The 19,024-nt window shown below is 38.4% G+C and overlaps 1 protein-coding gene across 2 annotated transcripts in view; it reads left to right on the forward strand.

Moving 5' to 3' along the window:
- The window catches only part of LOC105926454 (disintegrin and metalloproteinase domain-containing protein 12), a 144,024-nt gene that overhangs the window by 59,730 nt on the left and 65,270 nt on the right, over positions 1-19,024 (forward strand). For both annotated transcript variants that reach the window (XM_012862804.3, XM_036142021.1), the window contains exon 4: positions 10,608-10,686. In XM_012862804.3, coding sequence (XP_012718258.2) covers positions 10,608-10,686 — 79 coding nt within the window. The remainder of the gene's footprint in view (positions 1-10,607; positions 10,687-19,024) is intronic.

Consider the following 19,024-nt stretch of genomic DNA (forward strand, 5'->3'; position numbering starts at 1 on the left):
ATTGATTTCGCAGGGCATGCTTGGGCTTAACCACATCAATCTCCAGGTGACAGTCGCCGCTGTAATTGCGTGCCTCCGCTGATAATGACCATTCTGGTTGACCATCTCACTGGCCAATTATCCTCCCTGAGATGCCACACAGGTGTTAAGAATCCTAATGAGGCTGTTATGATGAGTTGAAACGGGAATAAAAGGCGCAGCAATACTGCTTGGCGTAAATGAAATACGAGAAGCTTTCGTTTTTGTGTGATTGACTTTTTGACACGTCCCAAAAAAAAACAAAAAAACATTTTGAGTTGTCGTGTCTGCTGCTCTTTTCGGTTGCCCTTTTACCCCTTTCTCCACTCTCCCATTGCAAAAGCTGTTGCCTGGTATGCTTTAGCGGTTGTATTCATGACATGCTTCATGTAGGCTGGAAGTTGCATTGAGTTTAGGGTAAGCAGGGGGAATTCTGCTTCTCTGCTCTACTTGGCACAGGCCTCCAGTGCTGCCTGATGTCAGACAGATCACAGCCAGAACAACCGTCCCTTTTCCCCTCGCTGGAAAAATGCAAAGTTTCTAACACTGAGGCAAGCTCTTTTTGGCTTCAGGGTGGGTTCTCATGCAAGCCATCTCATTTTTTCCCCCCCAAACACTTTTTCCAAGTGAAGCTGGGTTCTTGCCACTCGCCTCATAAAAGCAGCGTGACATTATTAGCACCACATTTCCTCTCAAGTCCTTCAGATTTAACATAATGCACGGCAATAACTGCAGCATGGAGATTTTATTCTTATATCATATACCTCCTTTTTTATGATGTCACTTGGTCCTAATATTTTGTCCTACCACATAAGCAGCATTTGAGCACTACTCTTTCTTCACGACCCCATCTTCTCATTTATCACACTTAACTCCCGTCTGTTCAGAAGTCCTTAAGAAGTCTAAGTTTAGTGTGACCAATCAGAGGGTGCGACTCCAAAATTGCTTCCCATTGATTCAACTTGTTCTCCAATAGTAAGAGTAGCCTCCGCCAGCTGTAGTGGCAGTAAAAAAGTTGGTCATCTAAGTGCAACAAACTGAAATAAATTCACTTTTAGGTATGTTTGAGCATGAACTGTAAGAGTTGTGAAGTCTTACAAATCTTTACTTCAGTAATTTATTCACATTTAAAATGAAAATGTGGGATTTTTTTTTTCTGTCAAGTAGATGCTACGGTAAATAGAGATTAGGGATTATGGCCCATAAATCTGACCACAAGATGGTGGCAAAGAACTTGCAAAACGATCTGTGGTACGGGTTGAAAAAGCAATAACCAGGATTGGAGGGATAGCATGACATTATCTTGAGACTGCTGAGGCAGAAGAGTAAGTAGCTAGGTAATTGGGGCAAGGCTCACCGCTTGTGTTTTACAAAGGTAACAAGTAATTTAGGACACAAGGAGCAGAGACTGGAGCAGATGGAATTACATGGATTTCATTCCTGCAAAAATATAACATGTAAGTAATTTAATACAATATAAATATTGCAAAACTAAATGATGATCTGTAAAAAGAACCAAAAGAGACACAGAGGTTGGACAAGTCTGTAAAAAAATGTAATTAGGATGCTACAATACCACATATTCCAAAAGGTAATGGCCATTGTGATTCAGCCACCAACATGACTGCCAGTTGTGTAAATCTACTGCTGAAGTGCTGCACTGCTGGGTGCAGGAAGAACAGGAAAAATCTGCAAAAGAAAAAGACCCAACAACTTTCACATTTTTAAACCAAAGCTGTGTTTAATGGTCATTTGAAGGTTAATTTATAGTCCCGTCACATTTATGTTAGTTGGGTGAATGCTTGACATGACTAGAAGTAGATAAATGTATCACAGTGTCCGTTATCGACAATTCATACTTCATTTATATTTGATAAACGGTAAAACAAAAGACATGGGAGATCACCTATTAGTTGATAAAATGATATGATTACAGAGACTTTTAAGTCATTTACCCAGGCAGTAACATGAATTTGGTGGGGCCGGAATATATTCTTTGAACATAGTGAGCCCAACTGCTGCTTATACTGGCAAAATGTAAAATGTTAAAATTGAAACATTAGATCAGGAATTCTAAAACCTTTCAGTCTGTGATCCCCAAAATAGCAGTGCCACAGACTGGTGACTCCCCTATGGTGGGTGGGATTTTTATATTTATTTATTTATTTTGAGGAAATGTTAATACAGTGGTGGAGGAATTAGGAGGTTCGTCCTGCAATTGGCGGTTTGCCGGTTCGATTCCCCCATTCAACCGTCTCAGTCGTTCAGCTGCATTGCCTGTTGGCGGTGGTCAGAGGGCCCGATGGCACCGATGTATGGCAGCCTCGACTCTGTCAGTCTGCCCCAGGGCAGCTGTGGCTACTAACATAGCTCACCACCGTCAGGGTGTGAATGTGTGCGTGTAATGACTGATTGTAGTGTAAAGCGCTTTGGGTTCGTCGGGCTAGTTAAAGCTCACTATAAATACAAGCCATTTACCATAATATTTTGAAAAAAAAAAACATGTGTCCACCAAGAGGGTCTGGCGACCACCATTTTCGAATTAGATGATAAGTTAGCGAATACAATGTTGCTAACCAGCAGCAATGGTAGCAACTTTTTAAAGTTCTATACAATGAATATTAACACCAACTCTAATTTGCATTTGAAAAGGTTTATAAATTATTTACTTTTGTAGAACCTCCCAGTGATCCAACATGCAGGATTTTGTTTTTCATTCTTTAAATTTGCACTCACCTGCAGGATTCACATCAAAATGAGACTTGAATCTTATTTTGCAAATCATAAAGCCTGTTTCATTTCAATTCAGTTTTCATAAAACATGCGATGACTACAAAATTGACTTTTTTATTGAGAACATAAGTTGAAATATTTACTTAAGTCACATTTTATGAATGGCTAGTAATATAGATGATGTGAGAGTGATTTAGTTTTTATGTATTTCATTTTTTTTTTTTTTTTGTAAAAAGAGAAAAAAGAGCAGGTGGAAAATGTTGAACAGAGATGTAACACAGCTCCATCCATTCATTGTCAAAACCCGTTTATCCTTGTGGGGTCGCAGGGAGGTGATGCCTATTTCTAATGGCCATCGGGGAAGGGTTGGTTATACCCTCGACAGGTCACCGGTTCTTCAAAGGACAACACAGACACAGGAAAATAAACCCCAAACCACCCCTCCCACCTAAATATCGAGGGGCTATTTAGGGTGACCGACGGTTTGGACAATATAGTGTTTTTGCACTCCAAGGGGAAACCAGAGTACCCAGAATTCAACATATGTCAACTGTAAGTCTTTGCGACAGCCAAGGTCTGCTGACAACTTTAACACTCTTTATCGGTTTTCTACAGTTAGAAAACAAGTTGATTCTGCAGTAGTGCAAACATATTTACCCCCAGTCGTGTTACATTTGCAGTTTTTTGTGCTTGTTTTGACGTCAAGCTGCCTGCTCTCTGAGACCATTTCTGTCGTGCTAATTGGCAAAAGTCTCCCTCTGTGCCAACTCGCTGTCAGTTACATGGAGCCCTGCAGGGGGCTCATCCTCTGGGTAATGCATTTTAAATGGAGGGGCGTGACCCCACCCTTTCCCTTCGCATCATTAACTTCCCACTGATTGATAAACAGTGCGCTGCAGAGGCTGTGTGGGGCAGCTGGCTTGTGGCATTCAGCACATTAATGTAGGTGGCTGGTGGATCATTGCTCAGCATGGATGAGAAGCTCCCATAAGTGTTGTCAGCTGGCTGGGATGCATTGAAAAGTTCTCGCTATTGTGTTTTTAGTGCAATTTGGTTACTTTATTTCCAATTTATTTTGTTCATTGTCATGTTTGCTTCTCAAAACTGCTTAAGTCTACATTGCACTTTCAACGTAAGCAGTAAGACAGCATTAATATTAGTAAGGGAACATTTTAAATGTTTTTATGTGTTTAAAACAGAAGTCTGATTCTGTTTGTTCTCAAGAAGAAGCTCCTACTTTTTTTTTTTTGGGGGGGGGGGGGGTTGACCACCACAAAGTCCCATTAGTAATCAAGCAAAGCAATGGCGATTAGCATAGGCTGTTTTAACAGGTTTAGCAAAAGTGTGAATCTTCTGCTGAGAGTGGTGGACATGCGCACTCCTTCTTCCCTACACATAGGTGTTAATTCTGGTAGATAAAGCAAAAGCTGCAGTAAATAAGTAATAGCTGCATGCACATTCGCACTAGCCTTTCTTTAGTCAGAAAAACCAGTGAAAACCAGTGGGGTTTTAAAAATGATTTTAAAAACAGAAAAGCAGCCTCAGTAATATTTAATAGGAGCCTCCTCCACGGTTCGCGTGGCAAGACAGCTCCGACATAAGGCCTGGTCTCCTCTGAGCTTCCACCTGGTTTTTGACACAACCAATGTCAGATGATCAACAGACCTTTGGGGCTTTTATAACCCTGAAAACAGATCAGAGAGGTCTGGTGGAGCTGGGCCATTTGGACATTGTGTTCAACAAGTAGAGCACAGGGAGCCAAAAGTGAGCCCATAGAACTGATGCAACAATCTAAACTGTATTCATGAAAGATAAGCTTAGCTACATCTAACATGAAGATCATTATGATAAATGCAGAATTCTCTATTTCTTATGCCGGCCTTGTCAAAACTGGCTTAAGCTTAACTATCTGCCTCAGATGGAGGAAATGTTTCAGAAAATCGTCACCGATGTAGTCCTTAAATTTAAAATCATTATTATTATCCACCCCCAGGTTGCAACAATGTTTTTTCACGTAAGGCATAAGATTATGATGCTTAGATGCAGGATCTTGAGAGGTACTGTCTACAGTCTAGACAGTTATTATGTTTGGTCTAGACTCTAGACCAAACATAATGTTTTCTGTTCTTTAAGCATCCTTAAACATCATCCAGTCATTTGTTTAGACATTCCAGTAGCGATTGGATGGTATAGCTGCTATTTTTTAGGGGTACATAAACCTGACAATCATCTGCATAATGGTGAAATGACATAGCTCCAAAGGGACACAGACAGATAAAAAAGCAAAGGTCATAATACTGAACCTTCTGGCGAACCATGATGGAGGTACAGAGTGTCATGGTTTAAGTTTTGTCTGGCTTCTTTGTTATTTTGCAGTTCACTCAGCTCTCCCTCGCTCAGCTTTTATCACACCTCTGGACACTAATTAGTCTTTATTCCCGTCACCTGTCAGGCTGCAATTACCCCTGATCTGTTGCCACCTGTGTTCACCTCTTTATAAGACTCACCTCATTCTGTTCTCGTCGCCGGTCCATAGTGTTCACTCCCGCTCAGTCTCTGCCAGAATCCTTTGTCTGCTCGTTTTTTGTTACAGTCAGCCTGAAGACTTCCTTCAACTTTGTTTTTTGTTCCAGTCAGCCAATAGACTTTCCGTCAGCTTGGTTTTTGTTCCAGTCACTGCCTAGATCCAGCTCAGCTCTGTTCCCACTCATGTTCTCAACTCCTGGAGAGCTGTTCCGGTCTAAAGTCCTCGGCTCAGATGTTCTGGTATCAAGTCCTCGGCTCTGATGTTCTGGTCTCAAGTCCTCGGCTCAGATGCCCCGTCCTGGTCTCAAGTCTTTGGCTCCAGAGTTCCTCCCGGTCAGTCTCTCTGCACTCCTCCTGCCGGCCAGCTTCTGCACCCTACATCTCCGTCAGTTAAGAGACTCAGGTTCTTTTCGTCATCCATCATCCACCCTGTTCAATAAACTCTCTTCTAAGAACTAGCTCTGTGTGTGCGTGCTGTGTCTGGGTTCATCCTAGAAAAATATCATGACACAGAGGACATAAAATCATGCAAAATTGTCAACACAAAATCTTCTGCCTGCTAGATAAAATAAAATCAAGTTTAAAACCTCTTCACACTATGCTCCAGATGTAAAGAAAAAAAAAGAAAAAACAGATATTATGTTCAATAGCATTGAATGTTGTCAAATGCACAAACCCATGAGCATAACATGTTACAAGAGTGATGTCATAGAAGACTTTGATTTATGATAGCAGGACAAAAAAGGCTTTTGCACTTTTTAAAGACCTAACTTTGTAGATTTTGTTATACCTAGATTATTGCTCTGACTGCAAATATGGGAATGATTAGAAGAAGAGAATTTTTCCGTTAGCCATTTTCTGTTTTATTAAATCAACACACATCTGTAATATGGCATGTTTTTCCTATTTTGAAAAGTGGCAAAGGAATGGGCTTCATATCACAAGTATACCCTGGGTAAACAGGTCATTAAATACTCGGCAAAAGTGCTGCCTGTTTTAATTATCAATAAAAAAAAAGAGTTCTGTTACATGCATTTTAAAATTGTTAGCAACACCAATGGTTGCATCAGTGACTTTTGCTCAACAATTATTTCTTAATTTCCATACATGGATTATGTGCAGAGATGGATTTTTCAGCATTTTTTGTGGTTAGATTATGCAGCTGCAATAAAATGGCCTAGTGGTTATAGCAATGTGTTTTCGTCCTAAAGGTTCAGGGTTTGACTCCCAGGGTTTGGTTCCCTAAACAAGACCCTTAGACCCAGAACGCTCCACAAATTGCTGCACAGTGGCAGCCCACTGCTTCCTAACGGGATGGTTAAATGCAGAGGACAAGTTTCATTGGAATGTATGTTGCAATGACAAATAAAGATTATTATTAATGTGCAGAGTCTGAGTTTGCATGTCCAGTTGAGAGCATAGACCTAATTAAGTCTGAAGAAACACATCATTTTATTTGGCTCTCCCTTCTCTACAGCCTTGCTTTGATCCTGTGATTATTACCAGGTCTTTGGCTCAGTGAAGTTCTGGAGGGGTGGGGAAGCATTGTGTCTCATGCGGACAGCTCCCAAACAAAATAACCCCCCTCCCCGGGTTGCTGCAGCCGAAGCTCCCAGCTGGCTTTTGAGTAAGTGCTGAGGTCAGTAAGAGAATCCAGCTGCATGTAGAGGTTTTGTTTCTCTGCTGAGAACCGGCCAAACATCTGCTGATGTCCTATAATGTTACGCTGAACATGTGCTTTCTGTATTTAGAGAGGTCCACTGGCCTGAGGACTCGGTTCGATTGTATAAATAGTGAATCCACATGTAGATGCTGAAGTGCAAGGATCACACTTGTTGTGACAATATGCTGTGTTCTTTCTGCTGTTGATCTACCATTTGTTTCCCCTCCAGCTGAGGGAGAATAACAAAAAAAAAAACAGAGCTTGGTCTCCTTTGTAGCTAGAACCAGTGCTTTAAGTGAGCCGGTACACAGTACTGGCACTTTAACATTTTGGCCCCTCAGCGTATCGAGACTTTTTTTGTCCCCCAAGCACAAATGCTTTGTGCCACCCCACCTCCCCTACCCAGAAATGAACAATAATACAGTATATGTCAGTGTGTTTCTCTTTATTGCTTTGCATGTATCATTCTTCATGTTTGTTTTATTTGTTCAAAGAAGTTTTGTGTTGCTTCAGTACTGAACAGTGAACTGCATGTGAAATGATGCTTTGCTATGTGTCTTTGTCTACGACAGTAAAAAAAAAACCTCCAAAGGTTCTTTCTGTTTCTCTCCCTCTCAGCCGCTACTGAGGGGCGCCGCCGCCCACAGCTTTTCTGAGCGCGCTGAGGAGGAGAGGTGGACAGGAGGTGGGACTGAGTGGAGCTATGTCCTCGACTTTTTAAGAAACAAGAGAGCCAGTGGAAGTATGCAAGTGTGTTAATCACGCGGTTAAAAGGGAAAAAAAATGATGTTGTTAAAAGGAAATTGCGTTAACGTGCATTTAAGTAATAACTTTGGAGGCTCAAGCAATTGTTTTTATTTTATTTTATTTTTTTACATTCACGTCACCAAGCCGTTTTTCATTCTTCAGCTCATGATTTTGTTAAACCATCACCTGTAACGTAGCTATTTTTTCATGATTCAGTTACATATTGGATTATTGGAGGGGACACCACGAGAGAGACTGGATCTTTTTCTTGAGCAAATATTTTTGTGTTGCTTGTATGTAGTAACATGCTTTACACATTTTTATTTCATGCTTTTACACATTTAATAATTTCCCTCTGGGATTATTAAAGTATTTCTGATTCTGATTTTATAATGACATTATTATGATTACTATACATATGATGTTTCTGCATCATATTTGTGTGGCACTAAGGGGAGAAATGCTACTTATTTATTGTCCACTTTAAGCACTGGGAGGAACTGTGTATGAAGATAAAAGTCCCACAAACATTGTAGTAGCTTTAATTTGTTTTCATTTTACTGACAGTGCAAAATAGCCACAAGTGTATTTGGTCTTCTCACACTATAGCCATCCCATCTCATCAAATCCTTATCCATGTCTTCTTGACTACAGCAATGTGTGTGTGTGTGTGTGTGTGTGTGTGTGTGTGTGTGTGTGTGTGTGTGTGTGTGTGTGTGTGTGTGTGTGTGTGTGTGTGTGTGTGGGTGTGTGGGTGTGTCAGAGAGAGGAATTGAGAGATTGGAAGATGTAGTGTGTTCACACACTGCACAGTCAATAAAGAACCAGAAGGGTCACGGATCACAAGTTCTTTTGATGTGCCAACTGAATTCTGAGCTGCCAATACTCAAATTTAGCCAAATCCAAATTTTACGTAGGAAGGACAAAATTAGAAAATGTTAATAGCCATTTAAAATATTTTCTTATCTGGGTTTTTAAAGTGGCTTTTAGCATTTTTAAGCAAAGACAAAATTATAATGGAGGTTGTGTTTTTTAAACTGGGCTCAGCATCTTAAATGAATACCTACCATATTAGCATAGCTCAAGTTTGGAAAAAACAGCATTCTTAATGTATATCTTTAAGAATTTGGATCCTTATCATAATTCTGAGACTTCTGAAAGACTATGCATTTCTAAATCCAACATGTTCAATAACAAGCAGAGGTTAAAAACTCAAAACAACTTAGATGCACTCCATTCAGCCTTCATTTTATCTACTGAAAGTTGTGCTCTCTTGTACCTCACCTGACATGTCTCAACATGTCATTGATAGTTTCCTCACAATTAGCTTTTTACATCTTCGTGGTTTTTTTAGACTTAAAATTAACTAAACTAACTAACTAAGTTAACTAAACTAAAACTAATACTGAGACACAGAATATTGCGGGCATCGCCACCTAGTAGAGCTTGCCGATCACCCATCGGAGTTGATCAAGCTGAAAAATCATCTTAATCTGGTCAACAGTTTGTCTTCTGTAAATCGCTAAACTTGAATTTCTGTATTATCTTACAAAAGATGTCATGTAAACAACGTTCTCCCATCCTTAATGCTTTAGACTATGTAAAAGGTGCATAGCAACGTTATTTGAAAATTTTTTTTAATGTATGACAATAATTCACTCTGGTTACATATAAAGTTTATATGAAAGATTATCACATCCTGCTGCCATGTTAGTTGTTATTTGTGTGTTTTACACTATAATTTTGCTCAGTTTGTTAATAAATAAAGCCCTTTGTGTTTGTTTATAATAACGGAAGTTAAAAGGCTGCGCATGTGCAGGAAGCAGCTAATGGCCATTAGCATCTCCCAGAGAATTGTGGAAACAATGAAGAAATGTAAAAAAAAAAATGCAAAAATAAAAATGATTCCAAAAAGGAAAAGACTGGAATAGCACTGGGGCTACAGCTGTTGCTTTAGTGCAAGGCATTTCAGAGGGCCCAGGCTCAGTTCGGCATTAGTTAGTAGTGATTTATTAGTTGCCATGTGGCTTTCTAATAGTTCTGCAGTATTACCGGTAGATGGTACCACATCTGTTTGTATCTGCTCAGCGCGCCCGTTGCTGAGTTTTTATTTAGACTCAAAAAGAATTATCAAAACACTATCAGGATGGAGTATAAAACCTTATTTCATCATGATAAACTGTATTTGGGTATAGGCATATAATGCGGCTATATACCTTTAAATAATTTACAAAAAGCTGTAAATTTTCCAAATGAACCATATTGCATAATGGATGGAGGTTGAAAACTCGAAAGGTTCAAACAGAACTGCTCCATATAGCTTTCTTCCCTTTTGTTTTATTTCCTCTGACTTTATTTTAAAGACTCCGCAGATACCTAAAAAGTAGAAAAAAAATGTCCTGCATCAAACAACTTGCTGTCAGGACGAACCAGCGCTCTAAAACTGTCCAATTCCAGCCTAAAAATAAAATCGAGAATGCCATTGATTCTGTGGAATTCCTCTAACCGCCCCTTTATTTAAATTGGCAAATAAAAATGCTACTCTCCCTTTTATATCACTTCAGTATTTCGTCTTGTCAACGGTGTCTAAGCTAATCTCTGTTCTGTGTTATCATGGAATGAGGTATCGATTGGTGTATGCTTTATTATGGTCGATGCACATGTTGTGAAAGGTTTTTAATGGAAAATAACACTGCAGGCTTTGTTTAATCTGTTTTCTTTCTTCATGACCAGAACTGCTTAGATTCATTTGTGCTATCCTAAAGCAGGGTTAAGTGTTAAATTGCATCAGATGGTTTATCTCCCATGCAGGCACAACAGTGGTGGGATAGTTTAAGACGTGATGATTGATTCCGTTGTATTTGATGAAGCCCCTTGAGGTCAATCTCAAGTGTTTGTTTTCTTATTTTTTACTTTCCAGGGGGCTGTTTGCTGGAAACTATATGGAAACCCATTACCTGGAAGATGGCAGTGCAGTCACAGGCCCTCACAACTTCACGGTACGTTTCCTTTTATTTTCAGTAACAAAAGGTGTGATGTCTTCCAGATTGCTACCAAACATCTCAAATGAGGGTTGGACTTCTGTTAAACTCTTTCCCAGGGAATGTTCTGCTTCAGTGGGCTAATATTAGGGTGACTTGAGGAAGCAAAGTTAAATTGTTTTTGCAGCTAGACTCCCTTTTTAGGCCACCTGGAATCGTTGGAGCAGTGCAGGTGAGTGGGCCCATTTCTAGCAGGTAGATTCATATTTGATGCAGTGAAGGCAGACAGAGGTCAGAAAATAGACTTCGTTTTAGGGAACAGCTCAAGTCGTTTATAATAGATAACCTTAAAACCATTCCTAAAAATGGTTTGTTATGCAGGTCCGCACGAATATCGTGAATTAGTGAACATTTAAGTGCATTTCAGAAGTCAGGCTGACTGAAATATTCATTTCATTTATGAGCTTTGTACTGGGTAAATTCAGAAAGCAGATTTATATACATCTGTAAAGGCTGTCGAATGGATTACATTTCTTTTATAATCTGACCCTTTTTCAATTTGTACGTATAGCTATAAGCAATGGTTTTGGTCTGTTGCAGCACAAATTCCTTTTTTACATACTCTCTGCCATTTTGCTTCAACGCTGTGATAAATATTGCTCATAATCATCCGGCTCAATTAACCATCCCCAAGCAAAATGTGTTCAGCATTTAAATACTCCGGGTCTTTGAAAGCATATTCCATGTATGCATAAATATCATGCATTAAAAGGCATTTTATTTTGAGGTTTCATAAAGATAAAAAGGTAATTATAGCTGCATGGAGCTGTTTCTACGCTTTGTAGCTCCACCAGCTGGCTCCATTTCAGGGGATTTGTTCCTCTGCAGTTTGGAAAGCAATTAAATGCCACATTTCTTTTTTTCCAAAATACCAATAAACCATCAGAAACAGCCTATGGGCACGTGTTAAAGCGCACTGGTCAGTTGGTGTATACCAGAAGGACATAAAAATGGATTAATTGAATTAGAGGTTGTTCAATCCACATGGCAAATCGAACAATATGTCCCACTTAGAACTGCGGTGAGACCAGAACTGCTGCTTCACCAAAGGGGCTCGCCCACCTCATTAAAATCACTGTCATTCCAGAGCATAAAGACAATGAAAGAGTTGTAGCCGGCCAGTCTAGTGGATTGTGAAAGGTCACTGCTTAGGCGTCCAACCATGAAGAGACGAGTTTTTATTCAAAAAAGAAATATGCAAAATTTGATGTTAATGCTGAGATGATGAACAGAGACGCAAAGATCGGGGATTTTCCTGAAGGGTCTTCTTCGAAGTATGACCTGCCACTACCAGTTTCTACTGATTAAATTTTTTTAGGATTGGGACTGTAACATAAAAAAAGGAAGAAATGTGATGCAGTTTCTCTGACAGACGTAGTATTTTCACTATCAACAGAAAATGCAGGAATTACAAGATTATTCCCATTTGTGAATCAAAGCATTCTGTATGTTCCTAATATGTTTTCTATTAAACTCAGAATAGTACAATACATTACAAAATGATGGGATTTTAGTCTTGATGTTTTTTAAAAAAAAAAAACTGTAACTTCATTATTTGGCCTGCTGATTACTTATTAGATCCAGCCAAGAGAATTTTAACTCCAATCTCTTGCTAGAGTATTGAGATAAGGTTAGTGTTAGAGATTAGGCTGTTCTGATTAAGATTTATTTATTTATTTATTTTGTCAGGTAAAGCGGTGGTGCAGGGGGTAATATATAGGCACACACACAAACAGTGCTTGAACCAGGTGACATCAAACAGAAACAGGAACTGCAACAACCAATACAGTCCCTCATTCTCTGTAAAAGTCCCTGTCATTCAAGGGGGAAAGCACTGATCACATCAAATCAGTTGATGGTCAGGATTAAAAGAGTTTTAGCTTGACTTAAAAGCTCAGAGTGTTTTTTTTTTCTTTACATTCAGTGAGATTTCCATATCTAAGTGCTAACACATTTAGATAACAGAATCATTCTTCAGTTTGAAAGTTTTTACTGTTGAAAGCAGGCTTAAAGTTACCTGTTTTCAGTATGGGGGAGGTAATCAAAGTCTCAGGCTGCTAATTTTGAACAAAGTCTGACTGCAGCAAATGGGCAAAATATTATGGCAACATTGCTCAGTAGCTTAGCTTGTAACCTCTGTCTGGTGGATTTGGAAATATCGGCAGACTATTAAAAAATTTCAGGGTTTGAGGCTCTAAAGGCTCTAAATTTTGTTGGATATACACATGAAGATAATGCTAAATGGGCTAACTGGTAATTTAAAAAGCTAAAAATAGTTTTAAATGTACATTTTCTAATTCTCTGTTGTCCAAGGACTGTTGTCTCACATATAATGTGATTCATTCTCTAGTGTTTAAATGAAGAATTAATTATCCATCTTGGTGAGATGGCTTGAAAAAATATTTTGATTGCTGTGATGTATAGCTCTTAAATAAACTGTACACACAAAATAGACAATGGATATATTTAAAAAAAAATCTTTGTAGCACCAGTGGTCTTTATTTGACAGGAAATGATCAGGATTTGAAACTTGGTCTCTTAATAAGAATTTTATGAACTGAGAATGGTAGTAAATCTCCAGATCTTCTAAATAATCAGCGCATGTTTACATTAAGCTACCTGATTTTAAATTGGATACCTTCATAACTAATTGACTTACAGGAACACATGGACATCCTCTGACCTCCACCCCTCTCCTCATTCCTGTCTCATGACCACAGTTGGCTCTTCAAGGGAGGATCTTTTTTCCTTAAATCAGCCAGATCTTTTGAGACTGAGGTGTGGGTAATTTATTTGTCTGGCCAGCCGGGAGGAGACTGATATAGTGATCTGGAGAAGGGATCTTGCGGATTCAGTTCTGTCAACGAAGACGGTACTGCTGGGAGTCACTCCAGCATGAGTCAGCCTTTTCTCCAGTCCTGTTTATCACCCTCTCCCTTTCTCACTAAATCTAAGTCCACATGGGGCCCCAATAAAGAAGTGTGCTGCAACAAAAGCCATCTACAGGGAATATCAATCACATCAGGGGATATTAAATACGCAGCTTGGAATAATTAATGCGTAAAATAGCAACATTTGGATTTACCCAAAAGGTCACCTCCTAGTTATTAATCTTCGTTAATCATTTCTGATGCATTTACATATAAGCATTTTCCCCTCTGCTTTATGCAGAAACCAGAGAAACAAAAAGTCTATTCATATCCCTTATTGCAATGCATCAAAGTCATGATCTCATCAATGAAACATGAGTCGATAGCATTAGCTCTATGCACTAAATCCAGCCCTGTTCCTCCCCACTAAAATATCATTTTTTAATATAACGTCCTGTCTATTCATGTTTTACCTCATTACAGGGGACTATTCTTGTTCAACACAACGCTAGGAAATGTCCATATATCTTTGGAGGCTCAAAGCTTAGGGTCCTCTTTTAAAGAATGAAAAATAATCTCTTGAGGCAATTTGTAACCATAGACCTGGCACCCCTTCCTAATCTTTTTCCTTGAAACAATGTTCAGTTAGCAGAAACTAGATGCCTTCAAAAGTTACGCCCACTCAATAACCAGAGTTGCCCTGTGAATGATTTCATCCCAGAAACATGACGGTGGCAGCATGGTGCCACCTTCTTCAGCAGAGAGGGGGAATCTGGTCAAAGTTCAAGAGAAGATGGATGGAGCCAAATGCATGTCAGTCTGCAGGCGGTCAGCTGCAAGAGGCAGGAAGACAACAGCAGATCAACTCTGAGCATGAAGTCAGGGCTACAACAGAATGATTTACGGGAGATCGAATCATATTCATGTGTAACAATGGCCCAATCAACGAGCAGACCAAAATCTAATTTAGTCTTTTGCAAGACTTGAGAATGGGTGCACACAAATGCTCTCCATCTCAATGAGCCCGAGGCGTTATGCAAAGAAGAATGCTCTAATTTATCAGTCTCCAGATGTCTAAATCATCTCCCAAACGTACAACGGATTGACTGCAAATGCACACTGCACGTTTGTTTTTTTTATTATTTGAAAAAATTAAAAATCTTTCCGTCACTTTCTATCCGTCACATATCCCAATGAAATACACAGCAGTTTTTTGTTGTAATTTGACGAAATGTGAAAAAAGTGACATGGGTGTAGACATTTCGCATTGCACTGTAATTTAAGTTCCCTTGTTTTGTAGGTTTACAATAACTCAAAGTAATGGCTGAGATACGGAAATTGAAGACACATGTTTGACTGTGTTCGGTCAGCATACGCCTCCTAAACTCCAATGTGTTCCACCTCTTGGGAGCCACACCAACATGAAGAGGTCACTCCTTATCATTGGCTGCATAAATTAAAGGAAAACTCGGATAATAAAACAGCTGAATCGATTGATTAGTTCCATGTGGCAGTTTAAAGCCCATTTTAAAGATATTCACATGTGCGTGCGTGCTGCTGAGCAAAAACCTGCAAACTTTCAACTTCACTGCAGTCTGTTCTCATCTCAGAAAACAAAAACTTGGCATCTCTATGTGCAGTAATAATCCTCTCAAATCATAATTTTAAACATACTAAATGAACACAGATTCCTTCAGCTAATAAATTTTGCAAAGACAAAACAAAAAACAAAAAACACCAGGGATTTCACATGAACTCTTTCAGTTTATGTCAATTTAGTATTTAGTTTTTCGAGAAATCCTCCAAATGTATTTTCACTAAATTATGAAATCTGAATTTTATATTTTTATTTTCTCAATTCACCAGATGATTTTACATTACAATTTGTTTCCTTTGTAATTTCAATTATTATTTTGGTCAGTTGACTTTTACGACAAATATCCCTAATCAAACACAAATGACTGCAAAATACCTTCTGCTGGTAGATTTCATCAGGATTAGATAATTATACTGTCCATACTGTCAAATTGGTACAAAGAGACTCAAATATGTGTAGGAAAAAAATGCTCGTGGAGATCCATGGTTAGTTTTTGTCCCCATACAAATCTTGGACAATGAGACCAAAACTGTAAAAGCAGGACCAGAATCAAAATGCTTTTACTGTCAAACAAGTGCATGATGAAATTATGGTAGCTGCCATAGTCAGGTCCATGTAAGGGGAAAAGTATATATTGAAAAAAATATATATAAAAATTATCTTATTGCCTAAAACAAAAAACACACATACATGTAAACAGAGTTCAGGGTTCTGGCAGCCTTGGGATAAAAACTGTTCTTCGCTCTATTGGTCCTACATTAGACTGCACCCATCAGGATTCACAGTAAATGCTGTCATATATATATATATATATATATATATATATATATATATATATATATATATATATATATATACACGTGTGTAGTGAAACATTGAGTATAAACACTACAGCATGTCTCATCATAGAGAAGTCTGTATAACTATGCAGTTGCTGTCAGCTTTAGTTTCTGTCTAAACTAAATAAGAGTAAGTTATTATGATGAGCCCCAGATCCGGAGCTGTGTACTCTAGGTTTAACCCCCTCTGTCTCCATGTTTGAGATTTGTTTTGAATTATAAGAGGAAGTAGCTCTTGATTTTTGCTGCTTTTTAGACAGAGTTGGCAAATAAAAATGGCTAGACGCATTGCACTGTAATGCGACTAGCATTAGCAGAGTGCTGTTTTTTTTAACAACACTCTGTTATAAAAAGCATTGAAGAAGTAGCCACCACTTTTATCCATAATGTTGCAACATGTCAGGTACCTGGTTAAAATAACATTTAAAAAAACAGTGTGAGTTTGACGGACAGAGTGAAGAATAATTAAGCATTGTAAAAATTATTTAGACCGATCAAACCTGTGATGGGTTTCGCTTGGCTGAACAGAGAGTATAACACAATTTAAAACACATTTGCAATACTTTGTTTTGCCAATAAGATTATTTATTCTATAAAACATGGGGTGTGATTGGTAAAACCTTAACTCCAGTTGTGAAAAGAAAAGAAACGAGGATTAATTTTTCCCCCAAAATATGAGAGGCACCTATCTGCAGTCACAGGGTGCCACCATATATCCAGTCCATATCAGACGTTTCTGACTTTTCTTCATTGTGTGATATATTTCTTAGTCTTAATGAATTGGAATAAGCCCATCATATATACAGAGAAAATAGTATTTTAATTGTCATCCAATGAAAGTGGAATAGCCTTTACAATGTATGCTATTTTATAAATGCATTCAGGAAATACTATTATATGTCGCAAAGTCTGTTTTCCGCTTGACTCGATAGTCCAGGTTAGCGTTAGCTTACCGTCAGTGCAGTTGTTTATTATGTGTGTTTCAGAATTTTATTGGTAAAAATATAGATGACCAAGTAAGCAAAGAACTGTATACAGAGTATCTCTAAAAGCAGTGCAGCCTACAGCTTTCATTGAAAAGAAAAAGGTTGAAATCAGGGTACAAATTAAAAGTTTTATTTGCCTTATTGTTAAAATAAAAGTAATTTATCAAAAAAATATTTAAACTAACTTCCAGCATTGATTTGAGATATGGCAATGCCCTGTGATTGTAGGAAGATACTCTTGGAGAATATTGATAAAATCTGGCCTATTTTATTTTATCTTCTCGACCTGTGAGCTTGGTCCATCAGTACACCCATATTACTTAGCTTTGACCTCATATGGTGGAGCTTACCTAAGGAAACTTAATTTTTACATTTTGACTTATACCAAAACTTTTTTGGATGGGTGTGATTTCCAAAAAATGTGCCTCACAGGCTTGGCAAGCAACAATGGCCCTACCTTTGAGGGACACATAATAAAAGCAGTGCCTTTACTGCTCTGTTCCCAGTGATGTATAATATTCTGGCATTGTATTCAAACTGCATAGAAGCACACAGAAAGGGAAATATCCAGAGAATAATTAAAAACATCCCAGAAAAGCTTTGGAGTCACACCAAACTGAAATGCAACACCTCTCTTAAAGATACTGCCTCCCAAGAGCAAACAGCAATCACAAGGATGAAACACACCTCTGTCATCAGTTCTTTTGCTATTCCTATTTGGAACGCAATGCAGAGGCCTTATAGCTCTAGGGTGCAGAGACTCTATGCCAAAAAGTCATCACGGAGCTAAACACCCTCAAACACCTTCCAGATATTACTGCCTTTTTATCTCAGCTACACCACCATCTCTCAGGACTAGACTGTTAACGTGCGGAGTAACAGTTACTGACGTCATACTTTAGGGTAAAACCTGTGTGAGATGTCTCACAAAGTCTGCATCTGTTTTTCCCTCTTTCTATGTCAACATGTACAACAATGGTGTCAAAAACAGAATGTGTTTTTCCAGAATTGTGTAGGTTATATTGCTTTTTTTTCTCCGTATTTGCGAGGGGTGGGGTTGCAAACATAAAGTCTCTGCAGGTTGAATCTCCTGGTGCCTCACATTGCCGAAAAAAAGACAATTTTAGTGTGTGCTGTTTTTTTCTGAGCTCAACACATGCTAATGTTCCAGATGCTCTCTAACTGCTTGAAGACAAATTGCAAGTTTCACAACCATCAAAATGTTTGTGTGCTATCAAAGCATTTTGGAAAGATGTTGGAGAAAGACTTGCAGAGAATGGCTTTATAGAAAGTACACTGCTGTACACTGCTGGTAAGCTGGCTGAAAAGCTGATATTGGCTTCCCCCATTGAGCAATGGATCTGATTTTAATTTGGAGGCCAGCAGCAGAACGAACAGCTATCAGTCTCTGTCAATTCAGCCTCAAATGAATGTTAAATTCCCGCATAGTACTATAGCGCGGTTTAATATCTATTTACTGTACGTAGTATTTTTTAAATGTAATTAATATGTATTTGATGTATTTAAGTGTCAATATCACTGTTCACGTGAAAAGTGAAGTTGACTGATGTATAAAGTGGGGCAAAAAAGTATTTAGTTGTCCTACTGCATATTTCCACCATAATTTACAAATCTTTAAAAATCCTACAATGTGATTTTTTTTTGTCTCATTTAGTCTATCATAGTTGAAGTGTACCTATGATGAGAATTACAGACCTCTCAGCTTTCTAAGTAGGAGTACTAACACAATCATTGGCTGGCTAAATACTTCTTTTCCCAACTGTAGCTCAACTAGTAAAGATGCTAAATTACAAATGAAGAGATCCCAAGTTTGAGTCCAGGTTTTTCCACCCTTTTTTATGCTGTTCACTCTAAAGTTAACATTTAGACTTTTATTAAACCTCTAAATAACTGTTTCAGATGTTGGAAAAAAGCATACCTTTTTAAGACCATGTGTTCTAATTTTATCCAAGATGTGTCTGAAATATTTAGACGTTGTTTAGA

Source organism: Fundulus heteroclitus, chromosome 10, assembly GCF_011125445.2.
Source record: "Fundulus heteroclitus isolate FHET01 chromosome 10, MU-UCD_Fhet_4.1, whole genome shotgun sequence".
Classification (NCBI taxonomy): domain Eukaryota; kingdom Metazoa; phylum Chordata; class Actinopteri; order Cyprinodontiformes; family Fundulidae; genus Fundulus; species Fundulus heteroclitus.